Source organism: Nesoenas mayeri (genome assembly GCF_963082525.1).
Source record: "Nesoenas mayeri genome assembly, chromosome: 1".
NCBI lineage: Eukaryota > Metazoa > Chordata > Aves > Columbiformes > Columbidae > Nesoenas > Nesoenas mayeri.
This window is the reverse complement of record NC_137541.1, coordinates 134,292,170-134,319,729: the sequence shown is the minus strand read 5'-3', so window position 1 is coordinate 134,319,729 and position 27,560 is coordinate 134,292,170. Positions and strand designations below refer to the sequence as shown.

The following is a 27,560-nucleotide window of genomic DNA, read 5'->3' as shown; positions in this document are numbered from 1 at the left end:
TGATACATCAATCCCAGTTCAAGTGACAAATAGGAGAGGTTGAATGTGCCTGAGAAACAAACTGGTAGGAGGTGGGATGAGAGCGTGAGCCCATGTGCTGGAATAGACAGTGGAGCTCAGGAGGAGGCATTTCTGACGCAGTTGGCCAAGTAGAGACTAGATGGTGGGAGACGAGAAACTCCAGAGCAGGCAACAGAGATAGTATAAGGATAGTTACATTATCTGTCATGGAGCATTGCAGTTGTACAGAATGGCTGAAACTCAGCTGTTTATAATCTCAGGAGGAAAGGAGTGGGTAAGAAACTCACTCTTTATAACCTCAGTCTGAAATGAGTGGGTACAGAAAAACTGGGTACTAGAGTTACATGCAGAAGAAATGTGAAAATCTGAGTATGTTTAGCAAACTGTTCAAACTCTGACTGCTCACTCCTTAAAAAAATAAAGAAATTATGAACGATTTTATTTTCCAATTCCTTCTCCAATTCCAAATAAAAACTCAGCTAAAAAGTTGCCAATCTCTTCTGTTCATAAATTTGTTTCATTGCTAAGCCTGCTAGGCTCTGAAATCCAATTAACTACTTTTTACCTTCAACCATCTCAACGAAACCATTGAATGCCTTTCTGCAACATGACTATCAGGTATTTGGTTGGTGTTTTGCAAAAACTATTACTAAGAGAGATACTTTAAAACAATGTACCGTGTTTCATTTCCTATCTAGTGATTTCCAGGCTGTTTGTTCTTATCAGAGCAACCTGAAACACCCAATATCCTGAACTGCACATCTCTCTGCAGTCATTTGTGGAAAGTATAATTTTCTGCAGAGAACTAAACAAATTCCAAAATCTCTTGTTCTGAAAAAAACATAAAGGTGGCCATTCAGCTGTCTCCTGGCTTCAACTTGTGAAAAATACGGGAAAATAACACTGGGTACATTACAAAAGAATTAGGGTATATCACTTTTCATTCTCATTGGTCTCTCTGTTTTCAGCTGTCACTTCTTGAGGTCTATATATATATCTATATCAATAATTCACACTTCCCCAGATTTTCTGCTAAAATTCACATTCATGTAAGACCAGATTGGTCTTATTCACCATGAATACTTTTGCAGTATGTAGTCCCAGGGTATGAAGTGTGATACAGTGCAGTGCAGACTTCTGAGGAAAGGTCTAACAGTCTGGCGCCAAGCATTCCACAGCCACACAGCTGAGGCAAAATGTTTAATAGAGATTTTTGATGTTTCCAATCAAAAGTGATGACTTGTAATTCCAAACCCCCAACAACGGAGTGATCGTGCTTTATTACATTTATGATGACTGGAAAAATTCTGGTTTGGATTGCTGCTGATGTGTCAGATAAGCACTTCTTAAGTTTAAAGGATGAAGTGACTACGGTAACTTCAAAGTTACCAAAGGCAAGAAGACAGAAATCTAACTGATTGGAAAAGAAACTGATTAATTGCTTTCTATGATAAAAATGTGGAAATAGACTTTGCAGTGTGGTTTGAAAAGGTAGCACTTCTCAGGTTAATGCACGTAGTACACAGTTTAAAACATTTATAAATTCTGTAGTCCTTGCCTTGAGGTGACAAAAGAAATCTGAAACATGGGGGTTAGAGGACAGGGAGAGGGAGAGAGGGATTTAAGGTCCTTCAGAAGTTCCTCTCCTTGTGTCCCCTCCCCCTTCCTTGCTCTTTGTTGTCCTAAACCATCCTATAAACCAAATACCACCTAGAGAGTACATTTAGGACAAGTCTAATTCCATGTATTTAAAAACTAGAGTGATGCAGTAAACTGTGGAGTCTTGTGTTTAAAAAGAATGCAGGTAATTTTGGGCACTGCTGGAATCAAAGTAATCGTGGCTACAAATATTTATATTAAAGCCTTTTAAAAGAGTGAAGAAAGATAGTTTAATTTTAAATAAGCTATGCAGAAGTACAAAAAGACTATGATAGCTGGATACTATTTGAAGAATTCTCAGGAGCTTCCTACTGCATTTTTTGACATACAGAAAAAGATAGCAGAGCTGAAAAGGAAACAGAGTGGGATTTTTATCCCAGCTGTTTTTGATAACACAGTTTTCTTCTTGGAAAGAAGTACATGAAATCCATAGTGACCTTCTTATAATAAGTTAAAGCTATTTGAGAAAAGTGGCCAAAGCTCCATGATCAATGGATACTGAACACACACTAAAAAGGGAAGGACAATAAATCTTTCCAGTGCAGTAACTTTTGATCATTAAAAATGTTATTTTGGACGTGCAATACTCAGAAATTAATACCATCAAGTGAAACAGATACTATTTCAGAAGAAATCTGGACTTCTTTTACTGGGGACACCACATCTCCCACATACAGACAACCTAAGACTGCATATGGGACACTAATACCCAAACTTACTTTTTTGGTAGTATGATTTAGAAAGTGGCCATGACACATTAACAAATTTTAATTATAAGTAGCAAAAATTACAACATATAACAATTTTATATAAGATGGAATTAGCCATCAGGTACTCAGAAATTTTACTGTGATGGAGGTAGAAAAGGGAACAAGCTGCTTAAGGAAGTAAACATATTGTGCAAAAATAAAATGTAATAAAAAATCTGGGGACACTCAGCCTGGTTTTCATAGCTGCAGGTATGATGGCCTAGGGATATTAGCAGATGTTTGGAGGTTACATCTTCAGTTAGGTTAGTCATACTCTTTGAGGAAAAAAATCTGAACAGGTCTGAACACCCAAGAACTTTGAAGGAAGAGGTACAGAAAAGGCCATCAGACCTTGCTGGTGGAAGACTGGACCACAGCAGAACTCTCAGGAGAGTTCCTCCTCCGTACTGAGAGCCAAGTATCACTGTGCTACCTTAACTGTGTCCAGAGTGGGCTCTCATTATGCCATTGAAAGATGCAAAGAGACCTGGATCCCCTTCAATGCTGTGTTTAGAGAGCACAGGACATTTTTCACAGATATCATAGAATGTCCTGAGCTGGAAGAGAACCACAAGGATCATCGAGTCGAACTCCTGTCCATGCACAGGACAACCCCACAGTTCATACCATGTGTCTGAGGGTGTTGTCCAGACTCTTCTTGAACACTGTCAGGCTTGGGGCTGTGACACCTCCCTGGGGAGCCTGTTCCAGTGCTCCACCACTCTCCGGGGGAAGAACCTTTTCCTAATGTCCAACCTAAACCTCCCCTGGCACATCTTCCTGCTGTTCCCTTGGGTTCTGTCACTGGTCACCAGAGAGAAGAGATCTGCACCTGCCCCTCCTCCTCCTCCTCTTGTGAGGAAGCTGTAGCCACCATGGGAGCAGAGTGGGACAATCACCTCCCTCGCCCAGCTGGCAATGCTGTGCTGGATGCACCCAGGACACGGGTGGCCCTCTTGGCTGCCAGGGCACTGTTGGATCATATTCAACTTGCTGTTGACCAGAACCCCCAGATCCCTCTCCGCAGAGCTGCTTTCCAAAATCTCTTCCCCAGTCTGTATGTACAGCCAGGGTTGCCGTGTCCCAGGTGCAAAATCTGGCACTTGCCCTTGTTCAACTTCATGCGGTTGGTGATTGCCCAGTTTTCCCATTTGTCCAGATGCCTCTGCAGGGCCTCTCTGCCCTCGAGGGCGTCGACAGCTCCCTCCAATTTCATGCCATAATCAAACCTATTAAGCAATTCCCAAAGTCCTGAGTCCAAGTCCTTTATGAAGACATTGAAGAGCGCTGGCCCTAAGATGGATTCCTGCAGAACCCACTAGTGACTGGTCACCAGCCCGACATAACCCCATTTACTAGAAGCCTTTGAGCCTGGCCCATCAGCCAATTACTCACCCACTGCATTGTGGGTGGATGTTGGCCATCCTCTCCAGGAGGATACTGTGAGAAACAGTATCAAAGGCTTTACTGAAATCCAAAAACCTTTATGAGAACAAGACAAGCAACCTGATGGCCGTCCAGACAGCTTTGTGTTTTGTGTTTTTTGTTTCTGAAGCCCCTCATCTTTTTCCATATTTAAATGCACAAAAAAAGAAAAATCACCCTGAACTTTGGGAATTAACGTGTGGTCATAGCAATAAGAGGAGCACGCAGCTACTGCCTGTAGAAAACAATGTGAGCATATTTGGTATTTAGCAGTTTAACTAGAAGAAGCAGGTTCTTTTCCTTGCACTGGAAGATTCTGATACTGAGCCTACCAGGTGTATCTAGTTTGCGTATACAGATTGCAAGATGCTTTATTACCAGTTCCTGATTATTCAGAACCTAACAATAAAACAGTTTAGTGCTCAAACAAAACATAATTCACAGTAACCAATGGTACTCAAACCAGCTTATCAAAACAATGTTTGAATGTACTGTTAACTATAAGGCAGCACTTTTTTTTTGTCAAGAACCAATTCAGAGATGACTCATTTTAATGATGCACGTCAACTAACAAAAATAAGAGAGTGCACTATAATCACTGTATAGTCCCTATGAATTACTTACGGGCTATAAACAAGTCAAAACGAAAGTGTGTATTATCATTTTATGGATGTTTAGCATAATTGAATAAAGTCTATTTCAGAATGAACATATAGCAGAAGTATTGTTTAATGAACAACCAATGAAAATTATTATGCCTCTCACACTATTTAATTCTATACATAAAACGAAAAATCTGCAAACTCAACAACTTGTACTAAAATTCTACTTTGTCTGTTCCAAAGGCACAATTATTGAAATGTTATCTTTAGAACAGCAGTCACAAAATAAAGTCTGCAACAGTGATGCCTGATACAAAACCAATTTATTTTTCCGTAGCCATGGGATTTTGGAAATTGCAGGCAATTGAAAACAGTCTTCAGATTTTCTTTGCTACTTTTTAATTGAGTGCCGAAGTACGCTACACAAATCTACTTTCTTCAGTTCTCTGCAGTGAGTGAGGTAGAACTTTACAGTAAATAAAACACTTTCAGCAGGATAAAGCCCCTAGCTTCAACTTACTTTTGTAGTGATGTTTCTCCAGATTATTTGGACTCCTATTCTACTTGCTCAGAAACAACTGTTTCAAGTGTTTGTTTCAAAGTACTAAATTGTAGGAAGGGATCTCAAAAGTTTTAAGCATTATTTCCCTGTAAGCAATTGCCACTATTGTGACACTACAAGTGAAAAAAAATGAAACTCCATTTAAAATCTTAAAAGCCATGGAAGCAGTTATTTATTAAAACATGTTACATGGATTTGAAGCAACTATAAATTACTTTTTAAAAATTGCTTAAATATTTACTGATCGCTTCTTTTATTCGTATTTTAGAAATGCTTCAGGAATCTTGGTGTTCACCACTTCCAGCAGTAGAACAAGTACCTTAAGGGCACTATTCTCTTCTTCACATGGTTCCCTCAGTTCCTTCCGATTATCTTTTAAGATTTATATTCTTTCACCAGAAATAGGTGGCAGTCAAACTCCTCAGATCCTTGATAGAAATCTGAAGTGCTGACATAGTTTACAGCAGTCATGAATGGGGAAAGGGCTGCCTCCCTAAGATACACAAATCACAAGAGATGGTTTCTCTCATTCATCCTGCCAAAAGTTTATTAATTAAAAAAAATCCTGAAGTGCATAGGAAAATCACTATTCTTACTTCCTCTTTCATGAGGTCTGAAGACAGAATATGGCATAAAATTAGGAGAAATACTGACTTAAAGAGAGACCAAATACACAAGTTCAGATTTAAATCCAAACCCTAGTTTTAATATTCAAGTGGTTAAATTCACCCATGATACTGTGAGGCATTCACTGAAACACATAATAACCACCACATACCTCAACAGCATTTTTGTAATGCCATAAAAATCTGAATTTTGTCTTTGTCATTTTAATGTAGGTAGCTCAGATGCCTATAAAGAAATTACATTTACAGCCAACTTATAATGTGTACCAGTGGCCTGACACAGTGGAATCATTCATATGGTATCTGGCAGATAAAAGAGCAAATTCGATTCCTTTTCATTCTGGGTGGTATACTCAGCCCTGCCCAGAAGCCTTATCAAATAGGTGTCTTTTACGGTGTGCCTTGAAGCTACTTTACACAAAGAGGGAGTGGAAAGAGGAGGAAATTCCAGACCTGAAGCTTGTGCCATCTTTTCAGATTAAAATTCCTTGTCAGTTGTCTAGTACAGCAAAATCAGAGCCAGAAGTCACTTATCAAAAGTTCTCACTATACACCTTGCCGACAAGCTCTGTTAACCCTAAAATTAATGACATCATAAGCTAAAACACCTTGATATCAAAGAACACCACTGTAAAATACGAATTGGCCAGAGCAATTTCCATAGGAATTCTTCTTTTTCCTTGCCAAACTGATAACACTGTGTTTAGTGTCTTTGAATGGCAAAATTTACATTTTACAGTTCAGTCACTGCTGCTGCATGTTGAGGTGCACATTAGGCAGGGCACTGTAACAAGGATTGCAAGGAAGAAGAGTAAAGAACTCGAAGTTTGAGGATCGTTCACATCAATCTGGTGCTGATCAAGTCGCATTGTTGGTATTATATATTCCTCTAAAGTCCTCAAGTCAACTGACCTACTTGACTTGCTTCTCTTTCAACTCCTGCTGAGTAGCAACTACACTGTCATTGCTATAATGGTTCTTGGCCTACTGCCTAGGAGAACCTTCCACTGGAGCTGTAATTTCCACTAGTATCAGAGATTAAAGCTCACTTCAGCATAAATTATAAACTTATTATAAAATTAGATGTTAAAAAAGACTAATTAAGTACTGCAAATGGGAGAGAAGCAAATGGAAGTAGTGGAAAATATGGAAAACCTTTAGGTGTTAGATTTGCTTAAAAGCATTTTTATTATTAAATGTGAATTTTGCAGGTTTTTGAAGAAGCCCTAGTTCTATTTCCATTAAAGCTAAAACTAATTTTCTTTTAGAACTGAAGTTCTGAGGCATACATTTTTGATAATTTTGTGTCTTAGGAATATGGGCTTCAATTAAATTGCATATATCACAATTTCTACAGTCCTGCTTCAAGGCATAAAACTAAGCAAATAGCGTAACAGAAATCTCAATGAAAACATGAAAAGCATCTTGCATTTACATTAAATACACAATAAATATAACCAACTTGCTAAGTGCTAAAGCAAACGAGAAATCCACTGGTTCCAGAGATACACTTTTAGCCATTGTTTCCCTTTGCTGAAGCACATCAGATACTTCGTAAAATATAAGGTATTGGTAAAATATAATGTATTGTACTCTGGGCTTCTTCCTGGCACTTTGAATTGACTGGGGTATTTATTTAATAATTAATCATCTCCTGAATTAAACGCTTCCACATGTATTTAGGAATGTCTCTGGATGTCTTACATATGTACTACATACTGCTGCAAAATGAAAACAGTGGACCAAGACACTTTTGGGAAAATGCAAACAACAGCAGATTACATTTTCTTAACTATTTAATTTTTCAAGGAGAAAGGAAGATAAATTGACAGACAGTCTGAAGGATGAAAATGCTTTTAAGCTTCAACAGTAAAAGACTAAGTGAAGGGTTCAAATTTCTATGTCAATACAGAACTCCAAATTTGGTTTAGGAATATGACTGAAATAGCAAAAAAAAAAAAACCAAACCAAAAAAACCCCAAAACAAAACAAAACAAAAAAACCCCAGCATCTGTATTCCACTTATAATCCCCAAAGTTAGAAGTCTGTATAAAGGAAAACAGTCATTCCAGTAATTAGAATCTTTGATGCTGGTGCCGTGAGCAGGAAGAACATTAACATGGAACTGATCCTCCCTCCCCTCCCCTCTTTTGCATTTTCTACAATTAGCATTCTATTATACACAGCTGAACTCTCCGAGCTGACAGTTCCTAGTCCGCGGGCTGAGCTGTGCAGTTTTCCCCAGACAGGGAGCACTGCAGGGCATTCCAACATCTGCCACACCAAGCAGGGTCAGAGCTGAGCTGGAGGTTACATTAACGCCACCAGATCCAGGGCAGCTCTGTGCTGAGACACCACGTTAGCTGTCCGCCGTGCTTCACCAACACATCCCTCACACCTCGGTATCTCAATCAGCCCCGCTGTTGCACGCTTTGCCTTTTAATACCCTAGATAACCCTGTATTGTGCAGAACATACACGGGTCAACCACAGTGCTTGAGGCCTGAAAATTGACGAGTATAGAAGGGGATGTGTCCTCTTCTCAGCAGCGCTGCCAAGCTCAAGGCCCGAGTGGTGTCCCGAAGGGGCCTGCTGACAGCCATGGCGGCTGCAGGCCACCCTGCACACAGGGCAGCAGCTCCTTTCCTCACACAGACACGCAGCTTCTCGGGGCACCATCAACAACTCTCATATTCATTCTCGGAGTATAGTCTGGCCTGAAAACACCACAGCCTGTTGCTGAGATACTGAGGGGGAAAACCACCCAAAATCCACAAAAAAAAAAAAGCCAAACCAAGCAAAAAAAACCCAAAACCCCTCTTTATCCTTTGCTAAATTTAACAGGTCTAAACAGTGGAAGGTATAACTTCTGAGGCCGTGATTTGTAACACAGCGCCCTGTTTGCAAAGAAATACCTCTATTTGGCATAGCAGAACACACATCTATTAATCCCTACAGTCAATACATCACATGACAATTAATAAAAGAGCAGAAGATACTTGTCATTTCCATTTCTTAAATTATGGAGAAAAAGCACTATTTGCATGAAAAAAATCTCCTCAAAGAGCTGTGTGTCCATGAACAGTAATAGTAATGTTATCTAGGCACTGAAACAAGATCAAATTTACCTCTCTAGATGGAGCACAGTCAAAAAGCTGACCCTTTAGGGGGAAAAAAAGTGTTTTAAACAAGAGAGAAGAGGAGGGGAGGGAAAAAGATAAGGAAAAAAACAAAAGGAAAAATGTGAAAAAAATCTGGATGAAAAATGCATGTTTTCTAGAGGCGTCTTTTTTTTTTTCTGCCCATAAAATGAGGTCTCCTAGATCCTTGAGTAAATGGATTTTGATCATAATTTACTACATTACCAACTACAAATTGGTCTTACACATTACAGTTTCTCACATCAATCTTTTCTACAAAGACATTAGTACAGACAAATGGCTCAGGAGGTAATCCATTCACACTGAGAAACAAATTATCCCATAACAATATCCGCAGAGCAAAGCCATTACAATGTAAATATCTACTGTGCAATACAAGTACTTCAAAATAATAAGAATCTTGCTGAATCAAGACTTAGGTTATGATCATGTTTCTTAAAAGTACCATTTTATTATCAAAATTCAAAAGATCTCACTCAAGATCTCTACCATCTACATACTTATGTTGTTTTATATCAACGTAGCACGGTTAACCTAAATGGGATTACAAGAATGTACTTGCTTATTACTTTGAATAGAACTGCGGGGGACTACAGCTACCAATAGCTTATTTCCAGAAATGTAATTGCTCAACCAGTTATAAAGTAAATTTTGTTAATACTAACATTTTACAAGATTAGCAGCTGAAATGTGATTTTCAGAACAAATCAGCATTTAAAATAATAATTCAGTATTTTTCTTCTGAATAAACTGTACTTACTGCTATGTGTCAATCTTTTTTTCTAAAACACTAAGCATAAGAACTGGTTATTTTGCACACATAAGATATCAGTTTTGATGTATAAACATCATGGTGACAAACACAACAGAGCGTCTCAAAATTCTTGGTTTTACGAGAGCTTCAGCAAAAGAATTCCTATGTTCCTAACAGTGACAGATGTTAAGGACACCAAATGTTTCTGGTGGAAAATGGAGAGCAGGTTAAGGACAAGACCTTTCCTGTTATAGTAAGTGTGTCAAAATAGAGGTCTGTTACCAAATAAAATAACTTTTAAGCCTATACTTCCCCAAAACTCCATAACGACTAATTCCCACTGAACACAGAAAAGGACAGGAGGACCATCAGCGCTCAGAAAAAAGCATCGGGGTGACATCATTGCCTGTCTGCTGGCCAGGAAAGGAAGAGAGGGATTATCTGAATAGTGAACATCTGGATTGTGTATATAAAGGCAATGAAGGATTTTTATACATATTAGTTCACTGAGTTCCACTGAATTTTTCTCTTACAAAGAAACAGTAGTGCTACGATACGTTTTTATAATGAAAAAGCAGTGGGAATTCCAGTGGTCTGGGTTAATGTATTAAAAGATACCATTCACTGCTTCTTTACTGTATTTAATTGAAAAAAATTAGGCAGATACTTGAACTTATAACTCTTTCTTTTCAAGTTAAAACAATGTAGTTTGGTAACACTGGTTTTCCTTTTTCCGACAGCATTTCAGATACAAAGACTGTAAGTGGCGTGACTCTGACCATACTGAAGTTCAAAACATACTTGCTTCTCCAAATCAGTACTTTGAAGATGGCTTACAAAAAAATCTTACATGTGAAGTGCTTCAATTTCTTAAGAATACATCTCCAGCCAAATTTATATTTTTGCTTAGCATAGACCTGCTGCATAAGTAGCAACTCTGCTGGTTGTGTATAGATGCAACTAGTCGGTATATAGCAGCTCTATCAAGTTACCATGAAAAAAATTCAAATTTATTCTAGGTAAGAGTACTATGTAAAGAAATGTTCTTACCTTGAACTGTTAGAGTTGCTGATGCTTCAGCTTTTCCAACCATATTCTCTGCAACACAAGTATACGAGCCCATGTCTCCTGCCATAACTTTCCGGATTTTCAAAGTATGATCATCACGGATTTCATATCTTTAAATATACATAGTAATAAACAATGAATAGGAATAATAGAACTTTGTAAAGGGCAAAAATATGGTGTGTTTGCTTTCAAATATTTTTATTCCTATATTTCTCTTAGAAATAAAAACTTGTAGAGACATTTATAAATTGACAATTTAAAAATGAAGTTTTAAAAGCAAAATGTATCCAAATATTTGAAAATCTTATTTTGATTTCATTCACAATGTGCGTCAGTTTTACTGACGTCAGTAGAATTTCACTGGCATAGTAAAATTGTAAAGTGCTAATGCAAAACATTTTAATTGCTATAACCCTTTTTAACAAGTAAATATAATAATAGTTATTCTCTCTATAATTTTTCCATCTGAACGAAGGAATTTTTTTATATGATTGAAAAGAAAATATTGTTCTCAAGAAGATCACAATTGCTTGAAAGTCAAGATAAATCACAACTCGGTCAATAATTTTTTTTAAAGAACAATGTGGCCTTTTACCATTTCATCTCCTTTTATCACCTTTTTTCTTTTCTTCATATAATGCAGTCAATATGTTTCTCTTTATGGGAAGTAAATTTTTCTCTTAAAAACACTATGATTTTGATTAAAGCTATAGAATAGATTAACAGGAAGCTGGATTTGGATGACTGGAGCCAACTGTTACGGGTTTTCTTCTTTTTATTCCCTCCCCTAATAGGTTTTTAACTGACTTTTGGGAATTCATAGTAAATAACTAAATAATCTATATATCACAGAAGGTACTTCTTTTTAATAAGGTGTGTTATTTTTTGGTCAGAATTAGAGCAGTGGCAGAAACAAAAAAATGTATGTGGAAATTCAACAACAAAAACATATATAACCAAGGCAGCTTTTTACATTACCAGGCTATATTTTATATCAATTGCAGTTCCAATATATACTTCTTCATGTTGTAATCTGATTTACTATTTGTTACACACTCACCAAAACTTCTAGTAATAACAAAAGGCTCTTCAGGTGAAGAATTAATATGTATCAGATATTACTGACTGAGTTATTTTTGTTGTATTTGTCATGTGTTGTTACAACAAAAGCTTGAGAACAAGCTGTTCTTAAGTTTCACTATAAATTATAGCTTCAAATAGAGCTCGATGGTAATTAGAAATGTCTTATTATATGAGCCAGGCTTTCTCCATTCAAGAAAAATAAATGCTAGTTGTCGAATGTCAAATGGTTACATCATCAAGCTAGATGTCACAAAAAAGGTAACTCCATGTACCGCACCTTCCTTTTGGTAACTCCCCATCATCTTTCCTCCACCTTACAGTAGGGACCGGGTCACCTCTTGCCTCACACTTAAACTCCGCACTATCATCCACAGTTACAGCCAAATTACTTGGTCTCTTCACAAAAGATGGTCTCTCTAAAAGTAAAGGAAAGGGGGGGGGGGGAAAGGGATTAGTCCAGCAGTTCTGTGCCCAAATTGCAATTTTCCCTCAACTGTGAGTGTAAGAGTAAGGTGAGCAGGGTGACGAATCTGACGGAGGTGTCTCTGCCACCGCTCCAGTCGCTCCCAGTGCCAGGCAGCAGATGTGCAGCCCTGCCAGTGACCAGATGCTCTCAACAGTGGCTCAGGGTCCAACCACAGACTTCACTGGAGGTTTTGATTCAATGGTGCCTCTAAATTTGAAGGCTAAGTAAGGTTCAGCACAGCATTTCCATGAGGTTGCTTGCAGGTGTCAGCAGGAGCTAGTGTTCGATGCAATCATTTCCAATGCTACATTAGAAAGGCAACGTTTTCTTTCACTATCACACATAAAATAAAACAAGACAGAAAAACCCACAATGTCCTCTTATTGAGAAATTGCTGTTATCCCTGACTTACATTTTAGAACATAGATGACCCCAGTCCTGGCTCATCAGATTAACTGCCACGTACTTTTTCTCAGAAACAAAACAGGATGTCAGTACCAGCTGTGCTACTCTGGCAACCCAGCTACTAGCTGGAAATTTCAGGAAAGGAATTGACACACTTTTTTACCTGTAAAAGGGTTCAAAGATTTACAGTGCTGGGCTATTCATGGTTTAATAGTTTCACACCAGGCTGGAGTGCAGTGAGGTTTGCACATACACAAGGAAAAGTGTTTTTTGCAATTTCTGGGATACTCCAGGAAGCATTATCCATATAGAAAGGCAGCAGCCGATGACAACAGGATGTCCATAAGAGAAGAGGGAAGGTTTAACTTGAGAGTGCTTGGCAGGTTCTTTTCCCTAAGGCAGATGACCTTTTTGCCTATAAACCTGTGAAAGCTCTGAGGGAGTTGAGAAGGCATTTGCATGTTTCGACTTGTATGTATTAAAGATATAAATATCATCTCCCTGCAAGTGGAAGAATCTGAAGCCATTGGCACAATCAGGAAGTTAGAATACCCAAAGATATGACACAGATTTCTCATAGGGGTACAAAAGCACCAGACAGAAGGATAAAGAGGCAATCCTATATTCTTAGTGTCTCACATTTGTGTTTGAAAAAGGTAGTTCTGAATATTATTTGGACTTTGTAGGTTAAGGTAGAGAGATTCAGTATTACAAAACCTTAGTGAATGGTTCAAGTAAAATGTGAACTGAACAAAACCCTATAAAAGAACTTCCGTTATTCTCGAGGATGTCTAAACCAACTGGACACTTTTGTAGAAAACTTACCTTTGCTTGCACTGCTATGCAATTCATGTTAGAATGAAACAGCAAGTTGATATTTAAGCTGCCAGTTCTAGCCTAGGTTGATATACAAGTGAGAAATAAAAGAGAGACCTACAGACATGAATCTAGCTGTCAATTAAAAAAAATACAAATACAGACTTCCCTCCACCCCCCCAGCTCCTTTCTTGTAAGTGTAGTAAAACCACAATCTAAATGCAAGAAAATAACATTCTGGATTAAACTATGGTTTATTCAGCTTAATTATGCAAGAGAAATGGACTGATGTGGTAAGGCCAGGACTTACAGGACAACAGCAAACCCACAAGAGGCACAATGTTCTCTAGATTGGTTTCCTAAAGGCAGAGTAATAGCCCAAGGCCTTTTGTCTGCCCGTTCGTAACACTCTTACTCAAACCTATAAAGGGATAAGGGAAATCAGCACTGATTTAAGTATCTATCTTCATCACACAACTATTTGGTAAATACAAGGAAAGCTTAGCAAGGATCACTTTGAAACTTTCTAGTATTACCACTTCTGGCATGCAATCCTCTCTCTGATCTAAAGCAGAGACCTAAAAGCAAAAGTTCAACATCTAAATAACCAAACCCCATAAACAGATGATTTATGTTGAAAGATTTTAATATATGAAGTTGGCATGTTTCTCATACTTTTTGACACATATCTAAGGCCCGAGTTGAAAGAACGAGGTGTATTAAAGATTTCTAGACACAGACTGATAAGACATTTAAAGCTTTACTTTCCTGTTTGAAAAGAAAACCTCACTAGTTTTCACAGGGTGAAACTCAAAAATACATTTGAAAGGAAAATTAGATGAAGGAAAAAGCAAAGAAGGCCTCTCCCTGCAATGTGTCCCTCTTACAGGTGTTCAGCAAGAGCAATATTTTCCAGCTTGGATTACATAATGTTCCATGCCATGATTCCCTGGTTAGTACCAGACTAGTGATGAGCAATTAACTGGTACAGCTAACTAAGAGCCCAGTGTCAGGACTTTACTCATGTAACGACAACTTCCTTTCAATTCTAGATTTTGCTTGGAAGTTCTGAAAGTCTATTTGACAAAAAACTTCCTCTCCAAGTGCTTCAAAGATGTCTATAAATTAAAAAAAAACCCACACACAAACATTATGGTGGATCACAGGAAGTCTTCCTTAGCTTCTAAAAAGTTACACGCTATCTTGCTGGATATTCAGTTTCAACAACTATAAGATGTTTTGTTATGGAAAACCTTGCTTCAAATAAAACTGTGAACAGGACTTCAAGTTGCCCAAGATCTAACTCTAAAAAGTAGTGAAGACAGATAAAAGTGCCAAAGACTGAGAAGACAGATCTTAAATTTGAATTTATTTTTTTTTTTAAAATATGGCTTGAATGTTCTCATCCTGTGATGATATCTACTCTTCCTGCAGAAACAATTAAGCTATCTCAAGCCTCTTCTCTACTTTAAAGCAACATGGGACACATTTTGAATGAAAACTACCAAAGATGCATCTACAGTGATAATGAGGAAATTCTCCCATACCAAAGGTATTCCAAGATTGCCCCTGGCATTACAGTTTCTTTTCTGCAAGAGCAACAAAAAAAAAGCAATTTTCAGCTAAGCTCAGTTATCTTAACTGGAAATGTATGTTGCAATGCTGAGAGGAACTTTCATTAGGATCACTTGACCAAGTAGACCTGTTGTATATTTACAACACTAAGCACACAGAACTATAAATGAAAGGATAACTATTTAGAGCAAAAATTGTAGAACAATTCTGATTTTCTTCAATGATAGGGAAAATTAAGCTCCTTAGTGATGTTAATTTTTGTTTTACAATACTGATCCAGTCAGTGGACACTGGAATTATTTTAGTTTGAGAAAGTGCCTTCCAACAGCAAAGTCAGTCCAAGATGGATTGCAAAGCCATTAAATAATTTTCAACATAAACACTGAAAAGGAAACAGATGAGAATTATTCCTAAAAAAGTGCTTACTAGAAAAAACAACAGTTGGACATTTTTATCAACAGTCTTAAAGGAGGAATTCTTACCTAAAACAGTGAGCTCCGCAACTTCACTTTCACGTTCTCCAACCATATTTGTTCCAACACAAACATATTTGCCAGCATCATTCTTTCTGGTGTATGTGATCATAAGCTTTCCTCCTCTGATCTAGGACAAATCAAGAATAATAATATGAACTAACAGTTTAAGAATATTTATTAACTTGAAAAAGGTTTTGCTACAGATGACGAAAAAACAAGCTATGAGTTATTTTCCAAATCATACAAAAAAGTGAAAAAATTTTACTACTAATGTAGTGTCCTCCCCCTATACAAAAAGCTTGCCTCTTAGTTTTACATCAGTATTTTAAAGTCTTTCAAATTGAGAACTCTATTACTCTTACCTTCATCCTGCATAATGTAACACTGGCTGTTCAACAGCCTGTTTAATGCTTGTTGACCAGAAGGACTACAATTCCTTCCTATGGACTACTGCAGTGTGATATAATCAGGTGGAGAGTAAAAATTAGCACTAGACATAAAACCCATTTTCACATCAAGTGCTGCAATTACTTTTTCTTGACAAGAAATACGTGTACATTATCCTACTGTTTGTCATGCTCATTATTATTCATGAATTTTGTGTTTGTTTTTGTTTTCATTTCTAAAGGAAGCGAAGGAAATTTTCTATTCTTTAATTCTTCACCTTTAAATAAGCAATTTTAAAGGCTGATAAGCAGCTGGGCAGAAGCAATTAAGTCCTTACTGGGAAATGAATAACATTCTGCGTTTAATTCAGAATTCAGTTTTCAGGAGATAACAGAATTCCAGTAACCCCTAAATTAGAAAACATACTTCCCCTTTGTGATTCCAAATCTTATTATTTTATTTTAAAATATATATCAAATGCATATGAAAATATCTGTTTTCTTTTTAAAAAGTCTTTATTCTCCCATTTGATTGACAAAATGGTTGAAGTAGTTTCAAAGTTCACCACAATGCAGTAGAATTTGTGTACGCAACAGATTATGTATCATATTTCCTTTAATACACAGAAACATGACTTGATTACATTAATTACATTTTTAATGGACATACACTTATGAGTCAGATCACATACGAAAACCACTGCAGTTCAAGGCATGGGTGGAAGTAAATAATAAATAAAAGCCACATATGAAGCTACATGAAAGGGTCTAATGTGGTCAGTGACAAGGAGGACAGTGTTCCCAATATGAGATATTTTGCTCCAGTTCCCTACAGCTAGTAACCTATCCGTGAAAATTTGACATTTTGAGCAGCGTTGGGATCTTATTATCATTGTAAGATGTACGTACACAACGATGACAGTTATTGAGATAAACGAACATGCACATGTAACGTAGATAGTGTTGCATACAAATTTCATGTTGTTGCCTTTGGCGCTCATTGTGTGAGAAAAGATATGTCCTTTATCATCCAGATATCTAGTAACGCTGAAATTTCAACAGGGATTTGAGGCATGAACAGTGAAAAAATGAAGGTGACCTGCACATACACGTTTTTAGATTGTTGACTCCCTGAAATAGTAAGCATGAGAAGAAAATGAAACATATTACTAAAAGTCTATATCTATTCCTGTTTTCCATCTCCCCAAATCACAGAAAGCTATTTATTTCCAATTAATCTATGCAAAGAATTATAAAAAAACATTTTTACATGCAGTTTGGAGCATTACTATATCCAGCTTTATATGCAGAAACATATACTTCTCATGTATATCAATCCTGAATGCACTGGATTTAACAAAGAAATGTATTTGCATATCACAAGAATTTACCAGCTCAGCTGATGATTTCAAGGCCCTGTAAACTGAAAGCAGTGATTTTCACACACATCCTAAGAGTTTAAGTCCTACTGAAATTCAGTAGCATTTGTTCTCTCTGTGATTTTGGCACTTCAGAAAATCCCCTTCAAACTCATTACAATATGACGCAACTGTGTATTTTGCACAAATTGTAACTTCCCGCAAGAATTATCCTGGGAATTTCTCCTAGGAACCACCACAAGACCCTCTTCAAAGCACAGATGGAGAGAAATATTATAGCAGAAACACTAGAACAACTGAAAAGTCATTGAAAGTTGCTTTTCTCCCAAGTTATTTGGGAATTACAGAAGAAAGAAAAGGCAGAGGAAACATTCCCTCATGGAGGTTGAGACAGACTTCCAAAGATGTGAAATGCCTACTGAAGGAAGTAGTGCTTCCAAGATGAAATTCTGAATGCATTTAGCTTATTTTTCCTAGGGGTTTTCCTTTGTTGGTCTTGTTTGTTTGTTTGTTTTCCTTAAAACAGAAGGGTTTAGAACTTTAGCTACAATAATGGCTATGCCACATTAAATTGTGATGAATTACACAGTTACAATAAAATATACTACAGGGGCGTGTGGAATTACATATGCGTGTAACTAGTGCATTCACAGATGGCTAGAAGAAAGCGTTCTTCCTCTGTTGGGTCACTGCCCAAGTTTTGTATTAAATTTTAACAATTAGGTACCCAGCATCTCAGTAAGATTCATCAAGCCCTTCTATTAACAAGACATTGCAAATCAAATCTGTAGCTATGTCAAACTTACATTCTCTATGTGCAATGTTTACTACTTTTTTTTCCTCAATAGGAAATCCTAGAAATACTTATGGATCAATTGCTTTAACCAACAAAGTACTCAAAGAAATACATGTATGTGCATTTTTGTAGGAACACATAAAGAATCACTGCTACATTTCTTTGTCTTACTAAGTTCATATCCAGTATTTAGAGCAGTAAAGAGCCAAATCACCTTTGGGGCAGCATCTGAAATGCTGCAAATTAGAATAATTCATAGTCTGTATATACTTAACCGTTAATCAGGGCGTTTTAATTTCAGTGGTTTGGTTCTTCTTATATTTGTGACCCTGCCCCCAGGATACACCAGCTGGACTTCACAGTAGTAAATGATATAATGGTTTGAAAAAATGACAGACAGTGTAACATTTCACCTCAAACCTCCAGAAGAGCTGTTACCACACTGAACACAAAGAGAAGTCCGTTCTTCCCAGTAGACAAGATATAGCAAACAGTTTTATTACACTACTCTGCGTATCATGGGAAAAGAATTGCTTTGCTAACTGCCAAAGCCTTAAGCCCAATTTTGAAAAGATGGAAGTAAGTATCATATTTCATTTATACAGAAATGATGCCAAGGCACTCTTTGACTTTTCATGCCTCTTCAAGGTTTTGTTGTGTTCTGTGCCTACCAGTAAATTTACTAGGGCTGTGCAGGTAGAGAATGCAAGAACAGCACTGAATACTGATGAGAGAAAACGATTGTGATCAGCGGTTCACAGATGATCTTCAGATGCCTGTCACACGTATGGATTGTTGTATGTCTGTTAAGAGAAGATGTGATAGCATAGTGACTCACAAAGACCTATTGAAAGCTATTTTCTATGACCTGCCTGCCTGACCATATTATGCTCCTCAGGAGTGAATTGTTCATTCAAGCAAGTCCGCTTCATTTATTTCTTTAAACAATAGTCAGAGATGTTCATACAGAAAATTCCAGGCACCCACAGAGTTAACTAGGTCCAGAACTGTAAATTACGGCCACCTAGCAGCAGAAAATCATATACAAATAATGAATCAACTCTGTCACCCAATAAATCAAATCCATAAAAACTTACCCAAGGGTTCTACAGCATAACACCAAGTATTCAGTATAGCTGTACGCATATATATATATATATATACTCATCCTAAGACCATATTTCATGTACCTATGCGTGTTGTGTGTGCGTGTGTAAATTTCTCTGTCTAAATCCATTCCCAACTGTCAGCATTAGGAAATATTTTTATATATGTGGGTGATTCATTTACTTCTCACAGAAATGTGATATGAAATATGAGAAAGAATGAAGTTGTGAGAGAAATGCTTAGGAAGTCCAAATGCAAAGGTGGCCGATATTTTTTTAAACTTTCTTTTAGCTCATAGTTTCATTCTATGTAATAAATGAAATCTGCTCTGCTGCAAGATAATTTTAAAGCAAATTTAAATTCACAAGAACATGAAATTTCGACTGCAGAGTAAAATATTGACCTCTATACAGGCAGGGCTTCTGCACGTGTAATATCACAAATTTCACATATTTCAGTCTTTTACAGTACAGCATACATAATATTACTTATTTTTCTCAAATGAAATGTGACAGGTATGTGATATTAACCTGCCAGACACAATCTGTGATTTAAAGCTGTACCATCTGATTACGAATGACAATAAAACAGTTGAAGAACAAGGTGAGTACAGGCAATTGTAATTAATAGTGTCAGTGATGGTAGATACAAGTACAATGGAGCTTTTGTTTCTTAGTTGGGAAACACAAAGTTTGCTCATCCGCCTCTATGCAATCTAGCATCTCAAAACAGATCAGTATATTCATATTATGACTTACCATTGCATCATAGACTACAAGGCATGGAATGTCAGCAATGGAAAACAACTATTTTAGTGAAGTTGAGTAAGAGTTTAAATTAATAACTATCTTAAATTTTTATTTTAAAATGTGTATAATTTTGTTCAAGCCCTGTGAATCCCATGTATTTTTCCCTACCTACAATAGCATGCTTACATATCAGACACTAGACATCAAAACGTGTTTGGAAAAGGTCTTCAACAATGATTAAAGTTCGTTCTTGTTCAGCTTCAAAGTTCAGACTGAGGAGTCTGTCCCGCTTTCGATTCCTTTCTCTGGGACCCCAGCAAGGTACATGATGCCTCCTCCAGATCAAACACACAAAAAATTCTATTTGAAGTTTAAAACATACTTTCAAGTGGTATTCCCATGCCATAAATCTGTCATGACAAAGTGCAAGTCAATTACTCCCTCCTACCACACAGACCAACAAAACAGTCCTGCAATGATGACAGGCCTGAAGGTGGAGTTTATAAAGAATGGTGTAAAATGCATAGGGAGATAGCTTTGCTTAAAAAGAAAAGATAAAACGACAATCGATTCAAGCTGCTGCTTCTGGCTCCCCTGTCAATCTGGCCAAGATACATCAGAGTCAGAATTGGATTCAAGTTCGCTCATGAGATGGCCTTCCCCTCTTTTACAGCCTCGTTATTAATGGCTGTATCTGCAAGAAGATGGATATCTACAATGGCTTGTGGGTAATCTGTATCCTGAATTGTTTGGTGACTACAGAGGGAGCTGAAGGTTATTCAGCACTTGGCATTATCACAAGACACCAAATATCAGAATTACTGTATGTATTTGACACTTCACCCAACTAACAAGATAATGGAATCAGCTAAGACATATGCAGAATGTCATTAATCAGCTTCAGAAAAGAAATATCCATACCTCAGTATATACAATTTCCAGAAGTTTAGAACTGTAACAGTCCAAAACTTACTTTCTACAAACAGCCAGCTGTTGTTAATCACAAAGGAAGATTTAATTCAAAATAGGCCATTTTAACTCACATTAATCAGAACTATTAATGAGAATGAATTTCTGATCAGACCACGATGTTCATATGAAAATATTCGAACCAGTAAAACAGTTCCCTGAAATATTTTCACAGCTACAGTAGAAAATATTTACTATGCAACACCTTCTTTCTTATTATAAACCAAGATGAAAATCCTCCTACAACAAAAACATCTTACGATTACCTTAATGGTCTTAAATCTGCTTTACCAAGATCTAAGAAACTTAGAAACTGTTTTTCACAGTGCTATTTACTGAGTAGAGAAAACACACTAAACATAACTAAAACAGGCAACACATAAGCACATCCTGTGGATCAGTAGAAAACATATGGAAATAATCAATCTTTCTTCAACACCCAAAGAAAGCCCAACTGAGTCAAACATGGGAAAAATGACGATGACAATATTTCTGTAAAAATGTAAATTTAACCTCATGCATGAATCTCCCCTGGATGCAGTGGTCCATTATATGGCTTTCACTGCAATTAGTGCCTGAAATCAGAAATAAAAGTGAACTTGAACTGAACCTGGTGTCTGGTATGTCTTCATTTCTCTCCCCTTAAGCAAGTTGCATGATTTGAAGTATCTGTTACACAGGAATTTTCTTTTAAGCATCACCACCACTGTGCTATTTACACACCTCCAAGGATAAAAATCCCAGACCAGCTGGGGTTAATTTGCCACACAAAATCTCTCAGTTTTTAATTATGTTACCTAAAGTATCACAAATGTAAAACAGAAAAATAATCCTAACAAACCACAAATCTTAAAACATCTAAAAAATTCCTACCTGGTAACTATAAAGGAAACAACATAGCCCAAATCTACAGAGGAATTTAGCAGCCTGTTTCCCACAGAGATTGCCTACACTGCAAAAGACAGACTCCCAAGTCAACTGCGGGGCTGTCTCAAAGTCACCAAGAATGAAGCCAAGGGCAGGTCCAGGCTGGCTCTCTGGGGACCACCAGGGCCCATTTACACAACCAGGTGAGACCAGACCCTGCAGCAACCCTGCACACTGCAGAGTCCACCTAAACCCTGCAGACAGCACAGGAAGGGTGGGCAGGAGTAGCACCACCAGGCCATTTCAGAGGGACTCTGCTGCTGATTTCAAGGGGACTTCAGTCCCTAACCATCATTGTAGATACTGACCAACGTTGCCTTGCTTTTCTAAGACTGGAGTTAAGGTTGGCAGGACAGTGATGTGGATTTAAGAAAACTCAGTATCACGGGCTGTATTTTCTCAATAGGAAGTTTTCTGCTTTCCCCTAAGGAAAGAGGAGCTGTGCCGACCACAAGTCTCCAACAGCAGAGTCCTAACTTTCAACTTCAAAGCTTAGAAGCATAAGTAGATAAAACTTCACTACGACTTGTAACCTGAAGAAGGACATTTCTCAGGGTACAGATCTCTCACAGCCATCCTGCCAAAAGAAGAGATTTTTCAAGGTCCTCATGTAGGGTTTTCTAAAGGACTTCAAGTTACCAAGAGCTTTGAAGAAATCTACTCTGGGTGAATGTGCTCTAGCAGGTGGGTTGGACTAGGTGATCTCCAGAGGTCCCTTCCAATCCCAGCCATTCTGTGATTCTTCTACAATGAGTCCCACAAGAAACTGAAAGGTCTTTAACATACAAAACCAAGGTTCTCCTAGACTTAAAAGTGCAATTGTGAAACAACAGCAAAAAAAAAATCACTGTTCTGAGAGAAAAGAAATAAAGAATTCTTCAAAATTTTTCTCTTGGCATGGCTCTGTGTAGCAGGTCATTATTTTCAGCTTTGGTTTCAGTTATTCAGTGACCTGAGTCGCAGTGGGTTTGTCTCAGGCTCCCCCTTGTCTTGAGGAGAGGGCACATCCCCTCCAAGACCAGCTGCCCGCTGACGGTTCCCACCAAAGGGGATGAGAATCCCAGGCGTCTGGATCCTTCCCATGACCATTGTGCTTCCTGCACTCGATGGCCTGTGAAGGTTTTCCCCCTGGAGCTGGTGCAGCAGCTTCCCAAGGAAAGGAGGAATTTCTGCCTTCCTCTGCGGGTAAACCTGAACCCTCGATGGCACAGAATATAAACTGGCAACAAAAGTAAGCAGAATTTGTCACAGGTGGCAAAAACGCAGTGGATTCTTTCATACATTTCCAAGCTGGTATTTTTACAGTTTAGATTTTGAGATAGATTTGACTTCTCATTCAAAGCATTTTCTTTTGAATCTTTACAAATTAGTTTACTTCACAAGAATTGTTGGCCCTACCAACTATATAGTAGAAACACACAAATATTTTGGAAAACATACCCTTGAAAAAATAGAACATGTTTTCTAACATAACTAAAAAACCTACTGATTCTCTGACTTTTGACCAAGATGGCATGTCATGGAAATGAGACCATGCTTCCAAAAAAACATATAAACCAGGGCTAATCTTCCATTGCATTTGTCTCTGACTGAGCGTAAGCTTACTAGAAATCTAACTTCTATACTAAGACTATGCTGGACATACAAAGTTGTAAAAACATTAAATCTTTCACATCATTTGTGTAACATTTTTTTAAAAAGGAACACTTGCATCACATTGTTCATTTTTCATGAACAGTGAAACACAAAAGTCATATATTTACCTGCCACATTTCAGTCTTCCATCAGCAATCACTGCAGCTCTTGTGACTGCAGCACATGCAAATCATAAATCACAGATTTCCTTGTATTTTTTTGTGGTCTGCACACAAGCTTTGTGCTAGAGCACTGAGGTACAAACTTGCAGTGAAACGCAACCACAAGCAAATCTGATTGTAGCTTCCATGTTTCATTGAAGGAACACCGAAAAGTCACTGGGCTAGACATTTCAGCTACAAACAAGGTCCCTGCTTAGAAAATGCTAAAATTTAAACCTAGAACAAGGAAGAAAATGGGCAGAGAGGTAAAGATGAAATTCCCCAATGTCCCCAGCCCACATGGCAGCCCTGCGTCATTATTTTTGCTTTTGTGCTCAACTTTAGACCCTCGAGACAGACTCAAGAGGCAGCAAGTGACCTGCAGATCTCAGTCTATTCACAAATGTTCAGCCCTCTGCTGCCACAGGGGGACTATACAATATAAACTGATCTTTAGCAATGGACAGAAAAGCCAGGAGCTACTTGAAGTTTCTTTTACTTTTAAAGTAACTCAGCACAGGTTGCAATCAAACCAAACAAAGCATCCACTGTTCCCATTCTTCATTCGTACTGGGATCATTGCTCCCTGATGCTCAAGACATTTCCCATCACCATCCTTTAGCTATGATACCCTCTGAGAGTTGCTGTTTGTCGGTTACTGCTGGCTTGCCACTGAGAAATACAGCTCCAGTGTCGGCAGGAACAGGCTGCCACCAGTTCTGCTCTTCCCACTCAGCCCTTGCTTTTTGAGCGGCAAACCGCCTATTGCTCAGTGTGTAAATGGAAGGAGTTACACTGCAAACAGCCAAGGAGACTAGAAAGGCTGAAGCCTGAAAAATGGTGCCTCTCTCCTTGTCTGGGCTGGGGGCTGTCTGAGCTATTCAGGGGGCTCTGGAGCCCTGCTGGGATAATTGCTTCCTTTGCAGTAGTTTCTTGCTATTCCTCTCAGATGCCACTGGTGCGTTTGAACTCCTGGCATAAGTTTTGTTGTTGTTAAAAGGGTATTGTAAATTGCACCAATGGAAAAGGGGGAGAAAAACCAAGTGGCTGGAAAAAGGGAAAAACTGTTCTGGACACTGGAAATATCAGCTGCTTGACTTTTTCCATTTGTATTTACAAAGCAAAGTAAACTACGACCTAGCTTGCCAAGTTCTCTATGGAAATCAGTGCCTCCTGTTTGTGGCAGTTTGCTATTGGTGGAATGGGCTTGTAAAAATGGCAGAGAAATTGAAATTACTCAGCACTTTAATTTTCCCAGTTTTTCTTGTGGCTGAGTACATGCCTATTTTTACACTAGTACTACCCTAACATAAGTAAGAAGCTTTGATGTGTAAAAACACATAATGAATAGGAAGTTATCTTTACTGAAAACTAAAAGTGTTACCAGATCAGATTTCAGCTCCTTTGGTACAAATTACCTCTTTTATGACAGCAATAGGAAGTTAAAAACTGCAGTCACATTCTCATAGTAAACCTTCCTCTCTATAAACAGCCACACTACGCTTCTAAAACAGACAGAAACTCAAATGTTCAGTCTGAAGTAAACACTTAACTTTTAAAAATATTACTTTTTCTTCACCAGCTACTTAGAATGACAAACAGAAAAGAAGATATACCTATACATTTAAAAGACTCATCTAACTAACATCCTGGCCAAATTTTTCAAAAGCAGATGGCAAAAGTTAGGAGTTCCTGGTTGCTGGGTAAGGTAAGGGGCAGTCATCACTTCTGACTATCAGATGGATATGCTGTTTATGTCTAGATAGTCGAATTTTCAATTCCACTTTCAAAAGCTGGTCCTGAATGCACTGCCTGTAGCCCATAGCACACACCACACTGAGTGCCTTCCTGAGCCATCAGGGGCCATTGACAAACGGGATGTGTAAGGGCTGCCCTCAGCTGAAGGGTACTCCAGCTCACCACTCCTGATGTACTGTAACTCAAATCAGTGCTCCAAATACATAAAAATATTTCTAGGAAAAATATTTATGAGTACTATTTCTCTGTATTGCACATTGTTCCTTTGCTGGATTCCATCCCATGCTGATGCACCTCAAGGCAAAGTAAGGAAAATGATGCAAAACCACACACCAAGGAATGCTGGGGAAAGCTGATGTAAGTGAAGAGGCATAGAAGACAGTATTTAAAGGATTGTCTTGATAGCATCTATGCAAACAAAAGCTTTTCAATAAGCTTCCTTAGTTGTCTTGCCTACTTTTCCAACACAAACAAACATTAACTGGATCAACCACTAACTGCAATATGTAAACAAATTTCACTAGGTCACATCAGCACCCTGATGACTGAACCAAGGTATAACCTTACCCAAAATCTTGCTAACAGCAAAGTTCACTCTTTTTTTATCTCAGAAGACACATTTGTTCCAACAAAGATCCATTGGTTTTGCTTATTTATGTCCAAAAAAGGTAACAAAATTATACTTGCTACCCTTGCAAATTCATATTTCATTGAAGACTAGTAATGGGGGTTTCAAATATTAAATACATAAAACTTTCAGAAATTAAGGAAAAGTTCTAAAACCCTTCAAGTATGATAAGCAAAAAACCAAAACTGTCAGCTGAATGAAGACTTCATCGGTGATTGTTTTGGGTTTGTATGGCAAGGTTTTGGTAGCAGGGGGTGCTCCAGGGGTGACTTCTGTGAGAAGCTGTTAGAAGCTTCCCCCATGTCTGATAGAGCCAGCACCTGGAGCTGCACAAGAGACCAGCTGCTGACCAAAGCTGAGCCCATCAGTGATGTTGGTAGCACTTCTGGGATAAGTTATTTCAGAAGGCTGGGGGGAAACTATGGAAGAATAATAGCAGAGAGAGGATTGAGAACATGTGAGAGAAACAGCCTTGCAGACACCAAGGCCAGTGGAGAAGAAGGGCAGGAGTTGCTTCAGGCGCCAGAGCAGAGATTCCCTGCAGCCTGTGGTGCAGACCATGGTCAGGCCAGCTGTCCCCTGCAGCCCATGGAGATCCACAGTGGGGCAGTTTCACCTGGAGCTCGTGGAGGACCCCACACTGGAGCAGGTGGATGCCTGAAGGAGTCTGTGACCTCATGGACACATGGTGTCCAGCCAGGGTCAATTCACTATGGTCTTTTTTGGTGCCCAAACGTGGGCCAAAGGAGAAAGAACCCTGTTCCACCCCTTGCCTCTTGAATCACGTATTTAAGAGTTATTATTAAAATCCACATTCATCACGCAATCTTAACAATCTTCACAAACTTCACTGACATCAACAAAAATAATTCCCCACACCAAAATCAAAAGAACATAATTACAACAATGAAAGAAAATGGACAATTTACACACAATCCACCCCTCGTCACTTCACCACAATTACAACCACCAAAATTCTCTACAATCTTTCTGCTTTCTAACATTGTTCAGTGCACTGAACATTTGCATTATACTATTAGGCATTATACTTCATGTACTTTATACAGACTCTCTAAGACAGGCGTATTGTTAAGTCTGTTGAAGAAAAAAAGGAAGCAAAAAACAAAAACCCAAAACTCAACAACAGAAAACAAAGCAAATTTTTCTACTGAAAATGGAAGTCGGTCATGGCCAAAAATGTCAGAAATTCAGAAAAAGTTGATATAGATGGAAAAAAAAAAGTGTTCTGATGATTCTCTTCACCTTTCAAATAGTTTTATGTGTTACTACACATTTGACAAAAGTGTCATAAAACCCTAGTGAGTTTCATCCTTTGATGAGATCCACTTTCAGGCTGTTTTGCTTTAGTGGTTTCAGTGGCTTGCAGTGAAATACTACATGTTGCCCTAGACCTAAACTTTGGCAATAAATGTTTGCTGGAATAGAATACGAGTATTTCTACTATATTTCAGAAAAATGCTTAAATAGTACTTAAATTTCTGAATACTGAATTCCGAATACCAAAATTCTGGAAAATCCAAATAGATTTTAAACTTTCGTTCAAGATCTCTAAGAACTACAGTATAAATGCTATAATATAGATATTATTACTGACATT

The 27,560-nt window shown here is 38.0% G+C and overlaps 1 protein-coding gene across 1 annotated transcript in view; it reads right to left on the bottom strand.

Annotated features, from left to right (window-relative positions):
- The window catches only part of ROBO1 (roundabout guidance receptor 1), a gene marked incomplete at both ends in the record, with an annotated part of 525,263 nt that overhangs the window by 67,929 nt on the left and 429,774 nt on the right, over window positions 1–27,560 (bottom strand). Inside the window, 3 exons of the mRNA XM_080358300.1 lie at window positions 10,609–10,736; window positions 11,987–12,125; window positions 15,454–15,574. Of these exons, the coding sequence (XP_080214426.1) occupies window positions 10,609–10,736; window positions 11,987–12,125; window positions 15,454–15,574 (388 nt within the window). The remainder of the gene's footprint in view (window positions 1–10,608; window positions 10,737–11,986; window positions 12,126–15,453; window positions 15,575–27,560) is intronic.